This window comes from Giraffa tippelskirchi, chromosome 8 (assembly GCF_054371585.1).
Source record: "Giraffa tippelskirchi isolate mGirTip1 chromosome 8, T2T-mGirTip1v1.2.pri, whole genome shotgun sequence".
NCBI classification, from domain to species: domain Eukaryota; kingdom Metazoa; phylum Chordata; class Mammalia; order Artiodactyla; family Giraffidae; genus Giraffa; species Giraffa tippelskirchi.
Genome location: NC_137282.1, coordinates 36,096,589 through 36,121,326, shown reverse-complemented (window position 1 = coordinate 36,121,326; position 24,738 = coordinate 36,096,589). Strand labels below are relative to the sequence as shown.

At 37.8% G+C, this 24,738-nt stretch overlaps 1 protein-coding gene across 13 annotated transcripts in view; it reads right to left on the bottom strand.

The window, feature by feature from the left end:
* Positions 1-24,738, bottom strand: part of GPM6A (glycoprotein M6A) — a 253,502-nt gene that overhangs the window by 10,831 nt on the left and 217,933 nt on the right. For all 13 annotated transcript variants that reach the window (XM_081523879.1, XM_081523882.1, XM_081523885.1 and 10 more), the window contains 3 exons: positions 23,322-23,514; positions 15,904-16,060; positions 814-967 (listed from right to left, as the gene is read on the bottom strand). In XM_081523879.1, the coding sequence (XP_081380005.1) occupies positions 814-967; positions 15,904-16,060; positions 23,322-23,514 (504 nt within the window). The remainder of the gene's footprint in view (positions 1-813; positions 968-15,903; positions 16,061-23,321; positions 23,515-24,738) is intronic.

The window sequence follows — 24,738 nt, the reverse complement described above, 5'->3', positions numbered from 1 at the left end:
GACTTAACTTTCCACATTCATAGTTCGGTACTTGTTTCAACAGGTGAGGCAGCTAACTTCAAACCAAGAACAGACTCTGAAACTGGATGGAGTGAATCCGGCTCTGTCACTTACCAGCTGTGTCACCTTGGACAGGAAATTTAACCTCCTGGCACCTCAGATTTGTCATTTATAAAGAGGATAATCATAGTATCCACCACATAGAATTATTGTGAGAACTAAACAGGCAAACATATACAAACTATTGTAAGCGCTTATACACATAAGACATTATTATTTCATGAGGTTTTAGCCCTAAATAAAAATAACCTAAGAGGACTACTGATTTAGAATTTGATTTTGTTATTATGAGATGGTAAAGTTTAGCTTTTTTCCCTGTTTCAGAAAACAATGAAGTATATGTTTCTTAGGTGATCTTCATAGCAGACTTCACAGACTATATAGTTTATCAGGGGAGAATGAAAATACTATGCAAACACTACACGGATCATGTCATAAAAGTAACTTGCAATCACTCTGAAATTCCCTTAGCTTGGTTTTGAAAGAATGACTTAAACATGAAGATTCTGATGCATCTATCTCTTGGGTAGAAGTAATGGTGGTTCCAAAGTGGTTTACACTAGTTTGCTCAGTTGCTCAGTCATTTCCAACCCTTTGCAACCCTTGGGACTGTAGCCTGCCAGGCTCCTGTGTCTATGCAACTTTTCAGGCAAGAATACTGGGGTGGGTTGCTGTTTTCTCTCTTCCATTACACTATTTTAAAATGAGGCAAACTGTATGAGATGCTGTATTTTCAGCCAGGGATCCACCTACCAAACTGACGAAGGTCCAGGCAGAGATTCGCTCCCTCCACTAAGGTGGTGTTTCGGCAGATGGTCCACAGGTTGAAATACATGTAAACTGGCAGTGAGGTGAATGCCGTGACTCCCAGCCAGGCCAGCATGAAAAGGTATGTCAGCATAATAAACTGCAACAGAGAAAAAGTCAAGACAGAAAACATAAAATCTACTGGGAAGGAGGGATTCTGTGTTTAGCCTACACAGCTCAATATTGATCACAACTCCGGTAGGTCTTGCCACCAGTAAAGAAGCTGAGAGATGGTGAACATTACGGATCATGGGAAGAAAGGTGCTGGAAAACTGCATCACACAGGTTCTGATGGACAAAGGAAGAATTATCCATCTGCATCTTAATGCCTGGTTCATTCATGTATTCATCTCCAAAAATCTCACCACACATTTTTTAAACTTTAGAAAACATTAACTGATAAATTTAAGAGGTGATCCTGCTCAGTGAGTTAAAACTTTGTCAGTAACTTTGTATGACAACTAAATGGGCACAATCTCACATCATAAATATTTAAGCTACTTAATCATGTTTACATTTAACATTCTGAGTACGATGATTCACAGGTCATTTTGGTATATAATGATATGAGTGTGTATTTCTACTCCTCTTTTTTAATGACTTGTAAACCTTAAGTCTAAATCTTCTTTAATGTATGTTAATTTTACCTTTGATTTATCAAGCATTGAAATGCCACTCATTTACTGTGTCCCCAGCCTAAATGTCACATTTGTTTAGCAAGAAAGGGGGCCTTAGAGCATACTGGTTAAAGGCACAGATTTCTGAACTGGATTGAGTCTAGGCTGCTCTTTATGCCCCTTTGTGATTAATTTAGCAGAGCATGCCTGCTAAACTGATCTAAAAGTACAATCACAATTGTAATCTACAGTTCCAATCACTGTGTGATTGTAGAGAGAGGCTGGAATGAGATGATACGGTGAGAGCATTGAGCATCAAACCTGGCACCTAAGAAGCCCAGACAAAGTATTAGTACTTTTTTTTATTCTAGGTAGTATTATTGTGATATTACTCCTACCACCAAACATATATCTTGCCTGAAGGATAGGAATGTATAGAATAAGGAAATTAGGCTTCATTTCACGTTTGGAGAAAATAAAAAGCATGAGAAGTTCTCAAGTCTGGGAAAATTATTTAATGAGGGCTTCCTCTCGAAAGTCTGGAAAACACCCCAAACTGAAGAAATCCTGTTAATGGAACTCCCGGGAGGAAAAAGCTCTGTTTATTACATTTTCATTATTCAGAATTGTAGACCTCAGTGCTAATTTACAGTCTCAAGAATAATGAACATGATACTGCCACTCCAGGCCCGGTCCTCTGGGGGGTGATAGCAACTCAGAACCCACAGGAGAGGAATCAGCATGCCTTTTGGCTACGTTCTGTCTTGTTTTTCCGACCCAGGGGACTTTTCAAAAGCTTCTTTTGATGGTGCTGGTCGGGGTAGAATGGGACTTTGAATTCGATGGGTTTACACTCAAACTGGCCTGGAATTCTCTGAACTGTGTTGCTGCTGCTACTTCACAAGGCAATGGAAGGAATGAATTCTGAAACCGTGTTTGCTATAATGTCGCAGCACAGTAATAAATCTGAATTTTGTAGAATCAATCTTTGCTGAAATAACATGTTTTCATGAGGACTAGTGCATTAACTTTTGTTCTAACATACAAAAGACTTTACTTCTGAGCTGGAGTACAAAGCAGTTACATTTTAGGGAGTTCACAGTCGCTAAAGCATCCATACTAAACATGCTAAAAATATAAGTCTGTCTTCCTACTTTATGTTGCCCTTAGAATCTGATAATTACTGATTGAAAAATTATTTAAATTGCTAAAGTGTGATTCTAGGTAAAAATTCTCTATATGTAATAAAATATCTCATGATTCTCATCTTATTTCTAGCTTTCCACTGCTAGTAATATGACAGATAGGTATTTTGTTGTCTGAGCATTAAATAAATGAGCTACTCTTTTTTTCTAAACTGAGGTATAATTGATATATATCATTATATCAGTCTCAGGTGTACAACATAATGGTTTGATATTTGTATATATTGTGAAACGGTCATTGCAATAAGTCTAGTTAGCATCTGTCACCGTACATTGTTATGAAGTATTTTGTAAACTATTTATTTGCATGTGGTGTTTATTGCCTTGAAAAACAATATATTTTACTTTCTAAACTAAACAGCAGTGGCCCTGTTTATAGAAAGGAGAGAGGGATGGGTCTTACGGAAGTCTGATATATAAAGTGGACTCACTGGCTTTTCCTATTTCAGCCACAGTTCAATGCATCTCTCACTTATATTAAAACACTGACCATTTCCTCCTAATTCACAAAGAAAAATATCTCTGTAAAATTTCTTTGGTTTGGTTTAGATTAGTTAACTTGTTGATCTTGGATGGTAAAAGCTGTCATTTTTTAATGACATTAATGTCATTTAATGCCATTAAATGATAAAGACCTGGTGCCAGATTCATAATTACTATCCAGCAATCTTATTATTACATCATTATTGAGTACCATTTCATCAGAACTTGCAAATGACTTTCACAATAGGCACCTTCTTGTTACCATAGTTCTTGTTTTGTTTTTATTTTTATTCAAAATACATTTGTTGAGGGTCTAATATGTGTTAGTATTACACTCAACAATGTTGCTGTGAATTCCTTCTTAGTGGCTTAACATTTTTAAAAATATGTATTATTGTTTTGATTTCAACCTAGATGTTCTAATCATTGTTTGAAATTTAGAAGGGAGACTGAAATACAGAACTGCAAGAAACAAGGTTTTCCTCGTCTTTGGAAGAAGGTTAAAACAGATGATCATCCTTTGATGATGCAGCTTTGAGATTACAGTGTATTTAATTTGAGAGTGACTTGTAAAAGGTAATTCATTTTTCGTCTGAGTGCCTATGAACTTAAGCTTGATGTCTAAGAAAAATCACACTTGGTTGAGCCATAGACTTTCTGGGGGAACTTCAGTAGATGTGTACCAGTCTGGGTAAAAATAACATCTCAGACGTTAGCTGAACTGATGAAAAAGAGCCAGCTGACTCTGACTCCAAGAGTCTCTGAGTCTAAGGACTATGTAATCGCTGAAAAAATTAGCCATATACGAAATTTAATGTTATGATATAATGAATAAATTCGGGCATAACGCAGCCTCAAACTTCAGTGACATGAATTAAATGGATCTATGGGTATATGCAAACATATACCAAACATTTACTGTTGGGTTCCACTCAGGACACTGTCTATAAAGTCTGTTTCTCATCAGTGTTTGACAGCACAGCTTATAAAAATACTTAGCTAAAGTATTTTTTTAACTCAGAGCTCCCTCATTTCACAAAAATATGTTTTCAATGACATTTCCTCATTGGGAATGGATTTATAGAGTATCAATTCAACCATGTCCCCACTTGAACAGCAAGAGGAAACAGCTGTAGATTTTAAGGCAGAAACACCTCCAGGCTTAGAGATCTGGTCATCCAGCAGTCTCACTGGGTGAGCGTGAGCGGAGGGTCATGGCCTCTGACAGTGGTTTCCAACCGTGGACACACAGGAGGATCATCTGGCAAATCGGAAAAAGAGATCAGGCTTTGTCCTTGACAACTATATCTGTGTTTACAATATCTTTGCAGACAATTTTAATGGGCATCTAACATGAAGAACTACTGCTCTATGGGAATCAATAAAGCTCTCATCAATACATGAGATGAATACATGAGATGTGAAAACTCTGATATTTTCCTTAGGCTCTTCAGGGTACCACACCTAAAGTCAAAAAAAAAAAAGCACAATTGGAATGATTTGCCAGAAATCCATGCCGATGTCAACAAAATAGCCAAATGCATAGATGAGTGAAGGACTGATATGACCCAAATTTGAAATCAAGATTTCCCAGACTCAGCACTATTGAAAATTTGGGCCAGAATATTCTCTGTTATGGATAGTGAGTGCCCTGTGTATTGCAACATGTTTAACAACATCCCTGGTCTCTACTCAATAGACAATAGTTTATATAACTATAACCAAAATTTCTGTGTCCCCTGGGAGGAGAAGGCAAGGAGTGGGGAAACGGCATCTGGTTGAGAACCACAGCTCTAATATGAGAAAATACCAAGTCAAAGAAAAGCAAATGGACACCTGAATATGCTGTCACTAAGAATGCAAAATGAAACAGCACTAACAATATTGAACTCAGTAGGCTGTGTAAAGCACACAGTGTAAAGTTTACTGAAGAAAAAATTACTTACGTTATTATGTAAATTACTTGAAAATATGCAATCATCATTATTGTCAACATTATGGCCTAAAACTATCTTGGCACAAGTGGTGATCAGTAACTTGCTTTAAAAAAAACTATTTGCCATGTTTATACCCATTTTATCCATAATTGTCAAGACGTGGAAGCAGCTAAAATGTCCTTCAGTAGCTGAATGGAGAAATAAACTGTGCTACATTCAGATGATGGAATATTATTCAGCACTAAGAGAAATGACTTATATAAAGCTACAGAAAAATATGGAAGAACCTTAAATGCATGTGACTAAGTGAAAAAAGTCTGCAAAGATTACATAATGTAGGATTCCAACTATATGTTATTCTGGAAAAAGCAAAACTATGGCGACAGTAAAAGGATAGGTGGCTGCCAAGGGTGGGGAGTGGGGGCATGAACAGGTGGAGCACAGGATTTTCAGGGCCGTAAACTATTCTGTTTTACACTGTAAAGGCCGATATGTGTCAGATACTTGTCTAAATGCACCGAATGTACAACACCAAGAGGGAAGTCTCGGGTAAATTATGGACTTTGGGTGATTATCATGTGTCAATGTCGGGTCATTAATTATAGCAAATGTACCACCTGGGGCAGGATTTTGATAGTGAGGGAGGCTGTTTATATGTCGGGGTGGGGGATATTTAGGAAATTTCTATTAATATATTTTCTGTTCAATTTTTCTCTGAACCTAAAGTTGCTCTAAAAAATAAAATCTATTAAAATACACTAATTGTAATGGTCTTCTTTATTACCTTGCATTGGTCTTATTCATTCAACAAATCAAACTAAAATGCTTCAGAATATAAAACAGTATTCATCATGAGTTTGCAGTTGCCCTATCTAACACTTGGATGATTGCAGTATTCTAAACAGTTCATTCTAATTTGCATCCTTCAGGTTACTTATAGAGCTACTTTCTATTTTCCAAACCCTTGATCAAAGTCCTTTACTCTTTAATTCATTAATAATTAAAATGTCCCCTGTGTCAACAATGTGTACTATACAAGGCCTTGGGGATATACTGGCCAACAATGTCTTTGAAGATTTTAACCACTCTCTGAACAAACACTGTAAGCCATCCCTGTTCAGTGTGCTCAGCATGTGCGTGCTTATGTAGGCTTTACTTTTTCAAGTGAAAGCAGAATTCAAATCATCAAATCAAATTATATTAGAGATAAAACATCGCCAGCCTCTTTTCCAACAAATATTACTATAGAGGAAATTTCCCTTTAGTGAATGCTATTTTATTGTCAGTTACATTGTAAATATCTGAGAAATGGTCTTCTGACCAAGAATCCCAATATAATAACACTAGGCTCAGACATGGGCCTTCCTGGTGGCTCGGTGGTAAAGAACCACCTGCCAATGCAGGAGACGCGAGTTCAATCCCTGGGGGGTGGGAGTTGGGGTGGGGAATATCCCTTGGAGAAGAAAATGGCAACTCACTCCAGTATGCTTGCCTGGGAAATCCCGTGGACAGAGGAATCTGGTGGGCTACAATCCATGCCGTCACAAGAGCTGGACACGACTGAGCAACTAAACCACCACCACCATCAGGCTTATTCATTCCTCAGTGAGCTTCTGATTTTTATATGCTTAATATATGTCATCTCCCCATAAAGTAATTAAAAAACATAAACTATGGTAGCTAATCTTAAAATGAGAAAAAAGATAAAGAAATTGAGTCTCAAAAATGTGGTAAAATTTTATGTGTCATAAAACGTTACTGGTTTAAACGCAAAGTCAGAAAAATACAACTATTTTTTTTCCTAAAAGAAATGATAAAATAAAAATCTTTTGTGTGGAGATTATTCCCAGTACAGCAGGCATTAGCCTTCTGATTGGAAAAGACAGGTATCTACTAAACAATCAGTATTGCAAAAGACCATCTGTAATCCACAGTTATCATTGAATCCCCAATCCAGTAGCCTGTTTAAATTATAACTCTTATATGTATGGAAATATTTGGCACATTAAAATCAATTGAACCAATTGTGTGGAAAACAATAAACTGTGGAAAATTCTGAAAGAGATGGGAATACCAGACCATCTGACCTGTCTCTTGAGAAACCTGTATGCAGGTCAGGAAGCAACAGTTAGAACTGGACATGGAACAACAGACTGGTTCCAAATAGGAAAAGGAGTACGTCAAGGCTGTATATTGTCACACTGCTTATTTAACTTATATGCAGAGTACATCATGAGAAACGCTGGGCTGGAGGAAGCACAAGCTGGAATCAAGATTGCCAGGAGAAATATCAGTAACCTCAGATATGCAGATGACACCACCCTTATGGTAGAAAGGGAAGAAAAACTAAAGAGCCTCCTGATGAAAGTGAAAGAGGAGAGTGAAAAAGTTGGCTTAAAGCTCAACATTCAGAAAACTAAGATCATGGCATCTGGTCCTATCTCTTCATGGGAAATAGATGGGGAAACAGTGGGAACAGTGTCAGACTTTATTTTTTTGCTCCAAAATCACTGCAGATGGTGCTTGCAGCCATGAAATTAAAAGACGCTTACTCCTTGGAAGGAAAGTTATGACCAACCTAGATAGCATATTTAAAAACAGAGACATTACTTTGCCAACAAAGGTCCATCTAGCCAAGGTTATGATTTTTCCAGTAGATGGATGTGAGAGTTAGACAGTGAAGAAAGCTGAGCGCTGAAGAATTGATGCTTTTGAACTGTGGTGTTGGAGAAGACTCTTGAGAGTCCCTTGGACAGCAAGGAGATCCAATCAGTCCATCCTAAAGGAGATCAGTCCTGGGTGTTCATTGGCAGGACTGATGTTGAAGCTGAAGCTCCAATACTTTGGCCACCTGATGCGAAGAGCTGACTCATTGGAAAAGACCCTGATTCTGGGAACGATTGAAGGCGGGAGGAGAAGGGGACGACAGAGGATGAGATGGTTGGATGGCATCACCGACTCAATGGACATGAGTTTGGGTAAACTCCGGGAGTTGGTGATGGACAGGGAGGCCTGGTGTGCTGTGATTCATGGGGTCACAAAGAGTCGGACATGACTGAGCGACTGAATTGAACTGAAAAAAACGTATTTCTATTTTCAGTGTCACTTGAACATATAAAATCGAGGTTACTCACAGTAGAAGCAGTTACTGTGAGTGAATGGATTCAGGATGCCACATTAGGATTCATAAAGTCTATGAATTGGAGGATATTTTCTATCTATCCTTAAGGTGAATTTCTAGCTTTATTATAAAATTTGATTAAAAAAATCTACATGTGCAAGTGACTTCATTTAAACTAGAGTATCTTTATAAGCAGAAATTGAAAATTCGTTATAGATACATATCCTTAGAACTTTTCAGTTCAGTCGCTCAGTTGTGTCCGACTCTTTGCGACCCCATGGACTGCAGCATGCCAGGCCTCCCTGTCCATCACCAACTCCCAGAGTTTACACAAACTCATGTCCATCGAGTCGGTGATGCCATCCAGCCATTTCATCCTCTGTCATCCCCTTTTCCTCCCGCCTTCAATCTTTCCCAAGAACTTTTCAGTGGGCATCAAATTCTAAGATTTAGTTTTATATTAATTAAATAAAAAACTGAGAGTTTTAAATATTCTGTAAAAAACGAAAACAGAATATTATCCTGTTATGTACAATTAATCTATGATAACTGTATTTTAACATATTTTTCCTCACATTTTATTTTATTTAGTTATTTTGGTTCCACTGCGTGGCATGTGGGATCTTAGTTTCCTGATCAGGGATTGAACCCTTACCCTCTGCAGTCGAAGCACAGAGTCTTAACCACTGGACCTCTAGGCAAGTCCGTCAACAATTTATTCATTCTGTATAACCGAAAGTTTGTACCCTTTGATCACCATCTCCCCATTTCCCTACTCTCAGCCCCTGGCAACTATCATTCTACTTCCTGCTTTTATGTGTATAACAGGATTGCTTTTAACAGAACTATTTGGTTTAGGAAGACATGAATCAGACAGTATTCCTTCATGTCTCTAGTTTCCTTTTTCAACAGTTCATTAAATGTATGAGAAATGATGTGATGAGAAAGTAGTCTCTGTAGTATTCCTTTCCAAAGTCCAAAGCCCCAGTCCAAATCCTGAGAAATATACCAGACAGATTTCAATTCAGGTACATTCTATACAATGCCTAATTACTACCCCACAAAACTTTCTAGACCATCAAAACAAGGGAAGTCTTGGAAAATGTCACAGATCAGAGTAGCCTAAGGAGAAATGACTAAACTGTACATGCTATCTGTATTCCCTGAGTGGGATACTAGAAGAGAAAAATAACGTTTGATTTAGTAAAAACTAAGGAAACCTGAACGAAGCATGGACTTTAGTTAATAGTAATGTTTCCATAGAGGCTCGCTACTTGTGACAGATGTACCATGCTAAAGTAAGATGTTACTAGGGAAAACTGAGTTTGAAATATATGGACATTCTCTGTACCATCTTCATCGTTCGGTACATCTAAAACTATTGTAAAATTAAAAGTTTATTTTTGAAAAAATGCTTTAGGGTTTTAAAAATATGTGTGTGTTACTTAATCGTGCCTGACCTTTGCGACTCCATGGACTGTAGTTCACCAAGCTTCTCTGCCCATGGAATTCTCCAGGCAAGAATACTGGAGTGGGTTGCCATTTCCTTCTCCAGGGGATCTTCTCAAGCCAGAGATTGATCGAACCGGGGTCTCCTGCATTGCAGGCAGATTCTTTACCATTTGAGCTATAGGGAAGTCTTCTAAAAATATAAGGAACATTTCACAAAGCATTTCATAAATGCTATGAAATTATATCCTAGGATGATCTGATGGATGACCTGATATATAGAGAAGTCTAATGAGAATTAAAATGCCACTGAATATACAAATTTAAAAAAGAACAATTTAGCAGAAGATTTGAAGATTATTCATGATTTGAATAATCGAAAGAACAAAAATGAACACAAAACAAAATCTTGGCTCAATATTTTTGAGAAGTTATTTTTATATGAATTGAATTCCAACCACAACCTATGATGACTGGGGAGGAAGCAGGATGATTTAGACTTTTTTTTTTTCTATTTTTGCTTTCTAGCAGTTTTAAGTATTTTGAATTAAAAATTCCTACTTTACTTTTTATAAGAAATTTTCCCATTCTGTCAATGTCATCTTCTAAGGCTAACCAAAATTTTTTGTTCATTTTTATGCTCAAAACCTGAAAAGAATGAGACCCATGTTTTCTGTTTTTGCCATAATTTATGTGCCAGCACAGTTAATAACTGCATGGGCACACTGAGATTGGTCCACTGTCCTGTATTTACAGTTCAGTTCTGAAACCATAAGTGCATGCGTGAGATCTACTTCAGATACTTGCGGCAAATATTTCTAAATATTACCACTGTGCTTGAAGCAGTTTATGTTCCCCCATCCCCCTTTATGCCCTATTGAGAGAGTGCTAAGGTGCATTGCTATAATCTGAAAAAAAAAATGATGTTGCCTTCTTGAGGTTAGATTTAGAATATCCTAGAGAGAGACTAAGCCTTATTTGAGGAGCTTGACAGTCTTGGGATCAATGGTGTTATTATTTTTAAAACTTTACTTTTGAAGACACTGAATTTTAGAGATAGACTAGAATGCAGAGTTCCTTGATGACAACTTTACTTAGAAAGTTACCTTAAGACTCTTTTAGAGGCGGTCATCAAAATCGACTACTGAGTTATTTCCTCTCACACAGAGCACCCTTGTCTTATAAAAAGAGATAATTCATAATTGTGGATAAAAGTCAAGGTTAAAATGAGGACATCTCTGCAATGAAGGAACTTTCCAGCCATCAATGAATGATCTCACTAAAGTATAAAACAAAAGTGGCTGGTGAATTATTAAAAACTCTCATAGCCAGATAATTCTCCTATGAAATTAGCCCAAATAAAACATAAAATTACAAGGCAAATCCTGATTATGAGGTTAGTGAGGGGCTCTGTGCCACAGGCTTGAATCCAAATTGACTCCACCACCCACCATGTACTCATTTCTTGGTGGCAGATTCATCATCTGTGAAATAAAGGTGATTATTAATATTTACATCTCAATAATACTGATACCTACTCACATAGTTTGGAGGATTAAATATCCTAGTATTTTGTAAAGTCCCATGCATAGCAAGTGGCATATATAAGTACCTAACAAACATTTCCTATTATTAATACTGGATTTATTATTAAAATTTAACTTAAAGTTAGGAAATGAGCCGTGAGTCATGATACACTCTGTAAAGGTAATTCTACAGAGTATGTCTTATGAACACTAGTCTAATATGCTGCAGCCAAAATCTATAAATATCTGAGGGTAATAGAAGAGATTAAAATAATAAATACAGTTGGTCTTCCTTTTTGACATCCTTGGTTTAACCAGTGATGAACGGAAAATACTTTTTTAAATATGCCAGAAAATCCCCAATAGCAAAGCTTCAATTTGCCACATGCCAGCAACTATTTTATAGCATTTATACTGACAATTACGGTGTTTACATTGTATTAGGTATTATAAGTAATCTAGAGATGATTTAAAGTATACGGAGGGATGTGTGTAAGGTTAAATACAACACTACTCTGCTTTATATAAGAGGTTCAGGCATCTGTGGGTCTTGGTCTCTACATGAGTCCTGGGACGAATCCCCTCAGATACAGTGGATGACTGTAAATACATGTGTTTCTTTACCTGTAAAATGGGGTAAAAAGTAACTGCTTATTTTTGTTGCTTTAAACATTGTGTGTGCTTCCCAGGTGGTGCAGTGGTCAAGAATCCACCTGCCAATGCAGGAGATACAAGAAACATGGCTTAAATCCCTGGATTGGGAAGATCCAAATGGCAACCCACTCCAGTATTCTTGCCTGGGAAATCCCATGGACGGAAGAGCCTGGTGGGCTGTACAGTCCATGGGGTCGCAAAGAGTCAGACATGACTGAGCGCGCGCGCACACACACACACAGTGCAACATAAACACTGTGTGGGGCATACTGTTGCTGTTATAACTGTTGCTGTTTGTTATGAGTTGAAATTGTGTTCCTCTGAAATTCCTATGATGAATTCCTAACCCCTTGTACCTCAGAATGTAACCTTATTTGGAGACAGGGCCTTTGCAGAGGTAAGCAAACTAAAAATGAGAACCCTAGCCCAGTGTGACTGGGGTCCTTCCGAAAGGGAAATCTGAGCAGCCGACATGCAGACAGAACCCCGGGTGAAGGTGGAGGCCGTGGCGGGGTGATGCTGCCGCAAGCACCCACCGGAGCCCAGAGGAACAGAGCTTCCTCACGGCCCTCAGGAGGAGCCACTCTTGCTGACACCTTGATCTTGGACTTGAAGCCTCCAGAAATGTGAGACGATATGTTTCTGCTGTTTAAGCCCCTCGGTTCATGGTACTTTGTTACGGCAGCCCTAGCGAATGAATGCATATACTTTAAAAATTTTTACTGTCTTATAGAATACTTAGAGCATGTAGCTTTATGGAAATAAATGTCTTCATTTCCAAGGAAAGTAGCACATTTAAGAACTCCGTTACTTCAAAGCTGCTGGGCTTAAAAATCTGATGTGTCAGAACTAGCATAGATAAAATTTGAGATCCATATTGCTGTCATAATGAGAAATTTTTAGAACAAGATAACTTAGTGACGGATGTAACAAGTATCCCAAGATTTCAAGCCATTGAGATATCTGAAGTGAGCCACTGAATATCTCCCAAGTCACAACCGAATAAATATATTTTTTGGTTTAAAAACTTAATGGGGAAGAAATTCAAAGGAAATAAAATATTTCTATATTTATCAAATTTAACTTTACATTTAATATATTCAGTAATATTTGACTTGTACTCATGTTGGTGCCATTTACTATTTAATTTAGATAAAAATTGTTACTTAGAATAGTTAAATAACTTTTCACATGCTCTTAATAAACTAGCGGTCCTCACCCCTAAAGGTTAATACCATGTTGTCGTGTTTTATGAGCCTCACATTTAGGATTTCTAAGGACAGCATTAAAAATCTGAAATGAATTTGAAGTGCTCTTGATGCTGCATGAGACAAGTGCATAATGCAGGTCAAGTTAGGTTTTCAAGAGATTCATTAGGAACAGAGAATCGCATTTAGCATCTTCTATTCAGAGATGCAATGCTGCTTTAAAATAAACTGCATTTATGCATTGGGCACAATTCCATTTTGTGGGTAGAATCAGTTACTAGTGACCATTTTACATTTTATGCAGCATGAAAAAACAGGGATAGAATAATGCTTCTCTTTCAATGCTAACTCTGAAAGCTGATACTATAATATTGTAATATGGTTGTTTCAAAAAGTGTTTTCCACCTGTTAATATTACTCAGAATTCCAAATAGAAATTCATCAACATATCTTCAAAAAGACATTTTTAAAGCTAAGGAAGACTGATTAAACAGGCTAACAGGTGAACCCATAAAACAAATAGTAGACTATAAGATACAATTTATCTACAAATTTGGGGGGGGGGAGCAGCAGAATGGAAACGGGGAAGCAAAAAACATAAGTAGCAGGACAGTGTGACTGATGAAACATTATTATTTTTCCCCTTTGATTCCATGGAGCCCTGAGTCCTGCATGAGCAGGGAGCGGGGTGTGCGGCGGGAAGAGAGGCTGACAGGGTGGTGCCCTGCGCGGTCCGCAGCTGCCGCTGCCCACCTCCAGCCGTGGGGCTGGTCTCTTTCCTGCAGGCGCTGGTCCCCTGCCTGGAGCCCGTGTGGGGACAGCCCAGGCCTGACTCAGCGCCTTCCCTGCTGCACTGATGCTTTTGCAAAACACACGAGCGCAGCTCTGCTTCTGCCCCAGTTCCGCTCGTTCTCAAGGAGCGGGTGGGCCACGGTGTGGGGCTGAGTCCCTGCTGCCTCGCCTCTGGGGGAGCCCACGCCGCTGCCACCACCACTCTGGGCTGGTAAGTGGGACTGGTGACAAAATTGTTACTATTATAGAAAAAAAAATGTGGCTCCTGGTTTTGCTTTAAAAATCCTTATTTGAGATATCTTTGAAATGTTTGAATGGCAAGCAGATAATCATTAATGACACATAGGCAGGCGTTTTCTTCCAGGACTTTTTGTTTCTGCTACAATCCTATGCAGAAACTTCACCGTCTCAATGAAACAACATAGTCAGTTGCCCTCTTCCTGGCACAAGGTCACTCCTCAACAGTAAAAGTGTGCTCAGAGACCCTTTTTCTCTATGATTCTAGTGCTTCAGAATGAGGGACTCCTCGAGCTAGACTGAGCTTTAGAGATGATCTAGTGTCTTTATGATGTAAGAGAGTAACCTGTGATCTGGAGGAGTTAAGTGATTTGCTAAGACATACAGTGGTGTTATAGTGATACTGTCCTAATTATAAGAAAAAGTTTATCATTAACTGAATTCATCATACTCTATTGGCAGAGTATTTGTTGCTGCTTAGTGACTAAGTCATGTCCAACTCTTGTGACCCCATGGACTGTAGCCTGCCAGGCTCCTCTGTCCATGGGATTTACCAGGCAAGAATACTGGAGTGGGTTGCCATTTCCTTCTCCAGGGGATCTTCTCAACCCAGGGATCGAACTCACGTCTCCTGCATTGGCAGGCGGATTCTTTACTGCTGAGCCACCAGAGAAGCCCTTGGCAGAGTACAAGTGAACCTAAAATCACAATGTCCCTTCTTAATAGAGAAATCCCTTAGGTACACTAAAAATGGCCCAGTGAGTATTCATATCTTACTTATTAATCCAAGATCTTTAACCTAACTTCCTTTGGGTCTGTAATTTGATATTGCCTAGGCTAACACTGCAGTATTACAATAAACAGTGTCCTCCAAAAGAGCCTTACAGGAAATTATTGCAGAGACAACAACAAATACCCATAACATGGGCAAACTATTTTCTCATGTTATTATCATTATGGACACTGAGCGAATAATACAACTTTTACAAGCTGGTGGAAAAAACAGTTGGTGGTTAACACATATTTTTGAACTTTTCTGTAAGACTGAAATAAATTACACCATCCTTATTAGAGACTCCTTATATAATAGAAAATACATGCTGTAATTAAGTATATATTCTCATATAATAATAGGAAGTAAGAAAAATATGTTAGTTAAAAATGGAAGCTCCCAAGTTTGTGAAAATTATTCTGCATAAACATATGAAAGTACTTTAAACCATATTACTCTTAATTTTCATCTCTTGTGCTTAAATTTTCTGCACTGCATTATCTCTTGACTATAAGTTTGATTTACCATTAAATATCAATAAGAATTTAAAACCTAAATAAGTATAATATAGGGTAATTCTTACCTTACATCAAAACTAAACAGAAATTACATAGTTCCCACCCAAATTTACAGTAAAATATAGAAACATATATTTAAGGAGGAGAGACATGCATTATCTATAAATTGCAGATGGATTTTTCTATTGTTCTAAACATTGTTTGGGAAGCCCAGAGTCATTTGGGAAAAACAAAATATAAATCAGTCAACAGTTTGCTGCCTCCAGAAGCGAAACGAGTTGTATTGCACATGATTTGAGAATTTGAACCTGAATTTTCACATGTAATAATCTTAAATTAGAAAATCATATCATTAAGATTTTAAATAGCCATCACAGGAGGGAATGTTACTGTGTTTAAAAAAAAAAAAATATATATATATATACATATTACTTCCATCCCTGGCAGATGAATACAAACACCAGAGTGCTACTGAAATAAACCTGCATGAAGCTCTGAGCGCAGACAGAGAACATACCCACGCGCTCACGCATCTGCCGCAAGTGGTGATTTTGAAATCCCCGTAGAGATCTTTGATAGCCCCGGTGGTGAAGAAGCCTTCCACCATCAGCAGAATGCCGTACACAAAGAAGGCAGCTGCAATTCCGTAGATCACATACTTGAAGATGTCAATCCTGGAAAAAAAGACCAAGTGATTTAGTTCAGCAACTCTTCACGGCTGATCCACAGCGGCTGACGCCCACGTGCCCAGGGTCCTTTGGAAGGAAAGCTATGGAATATTTATGTTCATGATGAAGGTTAGGTTTTTAAAACATTTTTGCTTCATATGCTTACTGCTTGTACATTTTCTTCTGCCACGTCCAGGATTTGTTGATTTCTCATGTTTGTGAATTTCTTCCTCTTCCACTGCACCATTCCCTCTTCCCCTGGTTCACACCAAGGTAGCCCTGGGTGAGCAGTGGATCATACTGGACTTTGCTGAGATGAATTCGATAAGTAGGATAATTACCATATATTTTTTAAAAAATTATGACAAAATAGCAGATGCAAAGGTTTAGATATATAACACTTGAGTTTTTAAGATGTAACGACATTACAAAAGGAAGAAAGCTTTATGACTAATGATGCATTCGTTTCTGATAAAGTAACAGTCTCATATTTTTCTTATAGTCAATTGTAATTATGTTTTATTTCACACTTACTGTGATGGTTTCATCACTAATAGTTTCTGTTGACAATAATGAAAAAAATTATGGTTTTATAGCTAAGTTATAATTTTGACAATTAAACTTTTAAAGCAGAATCACTAATGGAATATTATGTAATGGAATTAACTGGGCCTGAGCCAAATTATAGAATAATTCCACAGAGAAATGGGAAAGTATTTTTTTCTTTTCTGACAATTGAGTGCCCATGTATTTAAGGGGGAGAGAAATACGTATTGTCTATATTGCAGATGGATTTTTGCTGTTGTTGTTGTTATTTTAGATATTGTATGGGAACCCCCAAACCCTTTGGAAATTAAAAAATCATAAATTAATCAGTTTTGCTGCCTCTAGAACCAAAACTAGTAGTTGTGGAGCCATGGTATGAGGAGAAATATACATATTAGCTGCAGTTCTGTGTTTGTGGTCTTCATATCCATATGAAAGAGAATTTCTCTTTATTTCACAAGGCCAAATTTGATTTTTACTCTCCTCAATAATTAAAGTGAGTGTAACAGATAGGGTGGCAAGAAATGAAGGACAGATGCTGTTGACTTTATACAAAGGGGGAAAAGAGTGAATAGGAAGCTCGCTTACGCTGATGGAGATTTAGAAACTTTGGATGCTATGACAATATTTTTTAAAAAATATATGTAATAGCATAAGTGAACTTGTTGCATGTAAAAAGAGCAGAAGAGTTTGCTAACATTCAGTGTACCAGAACATTGGTTTAGAGAGTGATTTCCACTGTCTGAAAAATCTAAATATTCCATAATTCTCTTTGTCATGGGCAATGAGGCAGATGACGTGAATTGCATCAGCCCATCACGCATGTGAAAGAATCTGAGGATTTCAACATTCAGATCCCATTTGACATCACTAACACTTTGAAGAGTTTGGTTAAACCAAACTCGTATGGGTTTTTCCATTCAATGCTTAGGTTTAAAATGACCTATTTTAAAATATATTGTATTTTTTATTTGGAAACAAATTCACATTTAAAAGAAAACTTGCAGAAAACAAATAGTGAAAAAGTCCTGTAAACCCTTGATCTACTTTATGACATTTTCCCTCATTTACCTTGTGTTTTTCTCTTTCTGGATAATTTTATCTGAATGGAGAGAAATTCTCTGCAGTACAATGATTGATCTTAAGAAATATAATGTTGATAAAACAGATAGCCAGTGGGAATTTGCTATATGAAGCAGGGAGCTCAAACCCAGTGCTCCGTGATAACCTAGAGGGGTGGGATGGGGTGGGAGGTGGGAGGGAGACTCAAGCGGGAGGGGACATATGTATACCTATGGCTGAAACCAAGAGAACACTGTACAGCAATTATCCTCCAATTAAAATAAATTTAAAACAGAAATATAATGTTGATAGAGTACTTGTGTCAAATCTATGATCTGTATTCTAATTTTATTAACTGGACTGACCCATAGCATTTCCCCCTTGCAACGTGGGATCCAGTCCAGAGGTAAGTACTGCATTCATTTGCCATGTTTCTCCCTGGTGTTCTTTAGCTCAGAACACATCCGCAGCCTGTCTTTGTCTTTGGGACATTAGCATTGCTGAGGAATACAACCCACTCCCCCTCCTTACTAAACACACTGTTCTTCATCTGGGGTTTGTCTGATGTAACCTCATGGTTAGATTCGGATTACTCATTCTTGGCTGCATAGTAAGTAGGTTATGCTCTGTCCATCTGATACTACAAAATTAATAGTGATGCTGATTTTGATCATTTAGTTGGTGATGTTTGATTTCTGGACTGACTTCTGAGTTTTTCTCAAAACATCCTCTGCCTGTCTCTCATAAGGATACATGAGATTGCTTTTAGTGCCTACCTGAATACTGCAGGATAATTCTCTCTTTCCAAGATCTCTAACTGAAAACAATTTACACCATATAAGGCAAAATTCACTTTTTTGCCACATAAAGTAATATTTATAGGTGTTACGGATTAGGAAGTTAGTGTATTCGGAATGAAGCATTTGTTTTTTAACCTATTGCAGTAGCCAAGATTGCTTTTTTCCCCCTCTTACAACAACTGTTGCCTGTAAAAACTTTTTCTAAGCATAAAAATATTGGTAACTTTTAGAGATATATGAGCAAAGTAAATATGCCGGTACAGTTCTTTCTGGAGGCACTTCTGATCCCCTCTTTTTACTGTGAGAAGGATCCAGGTGAGCATAAGCAGCAACTTGGAACCTGAGAATATATAGGTGCCAACAGGCAAAGCCTCTTCCTAGATTCAGAGATTATAGATCATTTTTATAAGACCTAAAAAAATGCACCCGACAACCTCTTACTAATTGTCTTTAATTCAATCTGCATGCTATTCCAGTAAAACTGCTGTGTTCCCTAAAAAGATCCTGAGAGGTAGGAATGGGCGCATTTTTCATAAAGGAGTAAGCGTCACAGTCCTAAACCCAGGATACTAGTCACTAGGGCATTCCGATTCAGTCACAAGGAGACCATGAATAATCTCTACTTCTGTTCCACACTGTTTTGGATGGACTAGCCCATCAGAGTTCCTGTGTTATATGATCACAAGGTCCTAGTGATCAGTGAAACAGAGATGCTGGAAAGTCAGGGTCAGATGCAGAGAGAAATCCGAAGACACTCCACTGCTGGCTTTGAAGAGGGAAGGGGGCCCTGGGCCAAGGATGCAGGTGCCCCTGGAAGCTGGAGCAAGTGAGATCGTGGATTCTCTCCTGGAGCCGCCAGATGGAGCACAGTCCTGCCAATCCCTTGATTTGACCCCATTTCAATAAGCCCAGTGAGATCCATTTCAGACTTCTGACCTCGAGAAATGTTAAAAAATAATAAATGTGTTTTTCTAATCCACTGGATTTGTTGTAATTTCTTACAGCAGTAATAGGAAGCTACACACCGCTATTACAAACATCATTTAAGATAAATCCTTGGGCAGTGTAGGTCATTTCTCTGGGATAAATTCCTAGAAAATTTTAAGGTATGTATTGTGAAAATAGTGTTCAGAAAGTTTGTGCCAAAATAAAAATGCATGGATAACTAGTAAGAGGGTCTATTCTCTGTTTCCCAATACTGAGAATTACCATTTAACTTTTCTAATAAACTGATAGTTTAAAAGCAATGGCATTATCATTTTAATTAATTCTCTTGGTTTAGTGGTATGGATAAACATATATTTACAAGCTATTAGTCATTTGTATTCTATAAGAAACATGTTTTTATATTTTGCCAATTATCGCACTAGAATATGTATCCTTTTCTTGAATTTATTCTATTAAATTTAGGAAATCTTGTTAGGTAAGTGGTATATATGTTTCTCAGTTTTTAAACACCTTTTAACTTTTTATAATACTTTAATGAGCAAAATTTAATTTTTATTATCTCAAATCTATATACATTCTTGTAATTTCTTATATTGTTTACATACTTCTTGCCCCATAAGAAGCAAAATTTTAAATCTATATTTAAATCTGTGTGTGTATGTGTATGTGTGTGTGTGTGTGTGTGTTAGCTGCTCACTCGTGTCCGACTCTGTGATCCCATGGACTGTAGCCCACCGGGCTCCTTTCTCCATGGAATTCTCCAGGCAAGAATACTGGGTGGGTTACCATTCTCTTCTCCAGGGGATCTTCCTGACTCAGGGATTGAACTTGCATCTCCTGCATTGCAGGCAGATTCTTTCCTATCTGAGCCACCAGGGAAGCCCCATTTAAATCTGTACTTTTACAAGTTGGTTTATTCTTAAATTTTAACTTTAAGTCCATCTGAAAATTTTATGGTAAAAATGTGAGTAGGAGCATAATTTTGTATGTACTTATAAGTACTTGTATGTATGTCTGTGCCGACGCCATGTGGTATCAATTATTGCAGCTTCTCAACTCTCTTTACTTCATTAACCTGATGCATCCTTGAAATCAGCTCAAGTACTAACTACCATTATCTGATTCATATCTATTGAGTCTAATGCGGATGGCACTCTGCTAACATATCTTTCCTATGTCGATACAAGAGGAAAAATAATTTGTCTTGTTCTACTTTGTGTCCCTAAAGATTAGCACAGTGACTTCCACAGAGTATAACCCTCTAGTTTTTGCTAAGTGAATTAATTAAAAAACAAACCAGACTAAAGAATGTCTTGAAAAAAATGTGACTATTTGAAAGCAATTACATGGTAGAAGTATAATAAATTCAAGGAGTTTTAAATATATTTGCATGCTTGATATTTGCAATAACCCAAATAGCAAAATAAGCACTAATCCTAAAGTAACTGTTCTTGAATAAAGAAGACTGAGGTAGAGCAAGTGAATATAGATTGTAATATAGTATAATAAGTGAATATAGACTTTATTTTCTTGAGCTCCAAAATCACTGTGGACTGTGACTGCAGTCATGAAATTAAAAGATGCTTGCTCCTTGGCAGAAAAGCTATGGCAAACCTAGACAGCATATTTAGAGAAGGCAATGGCACCCCACTCCAGTACTCTTGCCGGGAAAATCCCATGGACAGAGGAGCCTGGTGGGCTGCAGTCCATGGGGTCCCGAAGAGTCAGACACGACTGAGCGACTTCACTTTCACTTTTCACTTTCATGCATTGGAGAAGGAAATGGCAACCCACTCCAGTGTTCTTGCCTGGAGAATCCCAGGGACGGAGGAGCCTGGTGGGCTGCCATCTGTGGGGTCGCACAGAGTCGGACATGACTGAAGCGACTTAGCAGCAGCAGCAGCAGCAGACAGCATATTAAAAAGCAGAGACATTACTTTGCCTACAAAGGTCTGTGTAGTCAAAGCTATGGCTTTTCCAGTTGTCATGTATGGATGTGAGAGCTGGACAATAAAAAAGGCTGAGCAATGAGGAATTGATGTTTTTGAACTATGGTGTTGGAGGATTCTTGAGAGTCCCTTGAACAGCAAGGAGATCAAATCAGTCCATCCTAAAGGAAGTCAGTCCTGTATATTCATTGGAAGGACTGATGCTGAAACTGAAGCTCCAACACTTTGGCCACTTGATGCGAAGAGCTGACTCATTGGAAAAGACCCTGATGCTGGAAAAGATTGAAGGCAGGAGGAGAAGGGGCCGACAGAGGATGAGATAGTTGGATGGTATCACCGACTTGATGATCATGAGTTTGAGCAAGCTCCGGGAAATGGTAAAGGACAGGGAAGCCTGGTGTGCTGCAGTCCATGAGGTTGCAAAGAGTTGGACACGACTGAGCAACTGAACTACATAGATTGTAAGCATCTCAGAATCGGAGGTTCATTACCAGCCTTGTCTAAGCATACTCACTGACAGGCAAATCACTACATTCTAAGGAGCCCATGTGTTCTTTAGAAAACTCTGACTTTTGAAAACGCTACCACTTCTCAGCCACTATGTGACTATGTACTGCCTGGTTTAATCATACCCAGGAGTTAGTGGTACACATCTTCCCTCTGTGTTTTCATGAACTGTTTGCCAACAGGAAGAGGGTTTTAATTCATTTGCTAGCTTCACAGGGCTTAGGATAAGGGATTTTAGTTATTTGAAATATGAAAAGAGAGAATTTGAGCACTTGCTTTTATTCCAATCTAAATGGCATTCTTCTCATGCCAAAGATGCATTATTGATTTCATATTTCACTCCCAATGTAAGAGATCAAAGGTAAAAGTTCCAAAGTTAGCATATGGTCTCTGATTTTTCTGCTGCACCCGCACATGTACATCCCTGTGGAGCTTTCGTCAAGGTCTGTGATCTACAAAGGTCTGTTGTCTAAATGTCAAATAAACATGCTGGCAACTGGTTTTCAGTAGGTTTATACAGTCAGTCATTCCGTGCCACTTATTAAGCTTCTTATTTCCTGCAAACTTCTATAACTAAAAGTTAGCACTTTGGATGTAGACTAAATATAGAGGATCTGTAGATCTTAAAGACATCTGTGGTAGCTTAAAATAATGCACAGTGAAAACATATTTTGTCCAGTGTAGGCTGAGATAAAACTAAAAAGAAAATGTCAGTATTGTCACATTAAAATATATCTATGGAACCATTTGCTTAAGGCTCTTTGCAAACCAACATGTAATAATCCAAAGCATTTTCAGATAGTTTAATTATATTCCAAATGATGAGTATTATTCATAAACTCTCAAGGATCAATTCATGCTATATACCTGATTCAGTGTTAACCAATAAACTGTCTACTACAGGCTTAAAAAAATTCAATTTAATGGATAACGCTGAATTTTCAGAATTTGTAAAATAAAGTTACACTGGGAAATATAAGGGATACAATTTCCTTATCTCTTTTTCATTATTTTTAAAATTTTCTATTTATTCATTTCCATTTGTCAGTGACATTGACGAAGTTCTAAATTGATGCTTCAAAGTTAAGGGCTATTTTTAAATAATTTACCTTCCTATCTGAGTGTCTAATCAACAGCTACCTCCTTTTAATCATTATGTGTGTGTATGGGTTTGGGGGGGCATTATCACACACATGTTTTGTTATGTTCTTTATTTTATGACCAATCTCTCTCCAGTCTTAAGTGCCAATATATTTCAGATAAACATGAATTATTTCAACTTTTCCTGAAAATTCTGTTATCATTATGTCCAAGGGGACATGCTTTTCACCCTCCCTAAAAGTATTTTTTCTTCTATAAAATACTGCCTCACTTATCTCTAGATCCCTGTTTATTTAACACACAGCATTGAGCACATACACTCTCAGACTGAGAAGCGATACCAGAATGACCTACATGGTAAAGACGTCCAGTGTATCTCCAGCAGTTCTGGCCATCTCAAAGTAGGTTTGCAGGATGTTGACAGTACCAGAGAGTGCTTCGTGACCACAGCCACAGAACAGGGCAACCCCAGCGTAGAGCAGGATGGTGGCGATCAGAGAGGCGTAAGGGATGCCGCCCAGGCATTTGATACAGCACTCGAAACACCCTGCAAAAGACCAACAGAAAAAAAAATTAGAAATTAATATTTTGTATTAATCTAATGAAACTTTTTCTCAAACTTAAAGGAATATGGAACATATTATGTATTGCATTTATAGATGACATCAGGTCAACCACACAAATCCAGTCCTATGGTGTCCTGGAAAGTATAAAAATCAAGTTCCTTCACTAGCAACCATCCTCCACACACAAGAGAAGGCTCACTTCTGCTGGGGGTTTTCTCTTCTAACCCCAAATTACAGAAGCCCTTCCCTCCCAAATCAGATTTCCATTTTTTTTTTTTTTTGGCTGCACCACATGGTATGTGGGATCCTAGTTTCCCAACCAGGGATTGAACTCATGCCCTCTGTGTTGGGAGTGCAGAGTCTTAACCACTGAATCGCCCAGGAAGTCCCAGATTTCCTATAATGATTAATCTTCACTATACATGCATATCATTCTATCTTGACTGTATTGCTCTCAAATTTCACATTTTGGTTTTTATTTCCATGACATTTATTCTTTTCAACTCCCTGGGCCTGTTTCTTTTACACGGTGAGTCAAAACCTGTTAGTTGTGTGTGAATCCAATTTAGTGCATGTTGACCAGCATTTATGAAAAGTGAAAGAGAAAGCAGGGAGGCACTGCATGTAGGGAAGGCACATTACTTCTGAATCACTCTGAGTTTAGAAAAGAGAGACCTGAATGGGTTAGGGACTCCACCCCTGTGTTTCAGGGCAAGGTTATTCTTCTGAATTAATCATTTGTAAAAGAGTGACAATAAAATGGACTCAAATGGTTCTTGTGAGCATTAAATGAGTTAACAGAAAATAGTGCATGACATAGAGTAACTACTCAGTAAATGTTAATCTATCATTATTGGATATAACTGTAACTATTATAAATATTAATTATTATTGTGTTGTAATATGGTTTCCAAAAATCATTTGACCACATATTACTTTTGCTTTTTGAAGTTTCATCATTTTAGTCTTCCATTTTCAAAAATTGGCAGCTTTAAACTAGTCTGAAACATCACTTAACCTTGATTGTTGATATTCAAAATAAGTATCAGAGCTCTCTAGTCAACTCAGATATGTTCTTCTAAGGAATTAACTAGAAATGCCTAAGTATATATGCTTTTCCACAAGAAATACTGAGGAGATGCTGTTTCCAGCCACTGCTGAGAAAGGGCAGTTCAAGTCAGACGGGTGACAAGCACAGAGAGGTC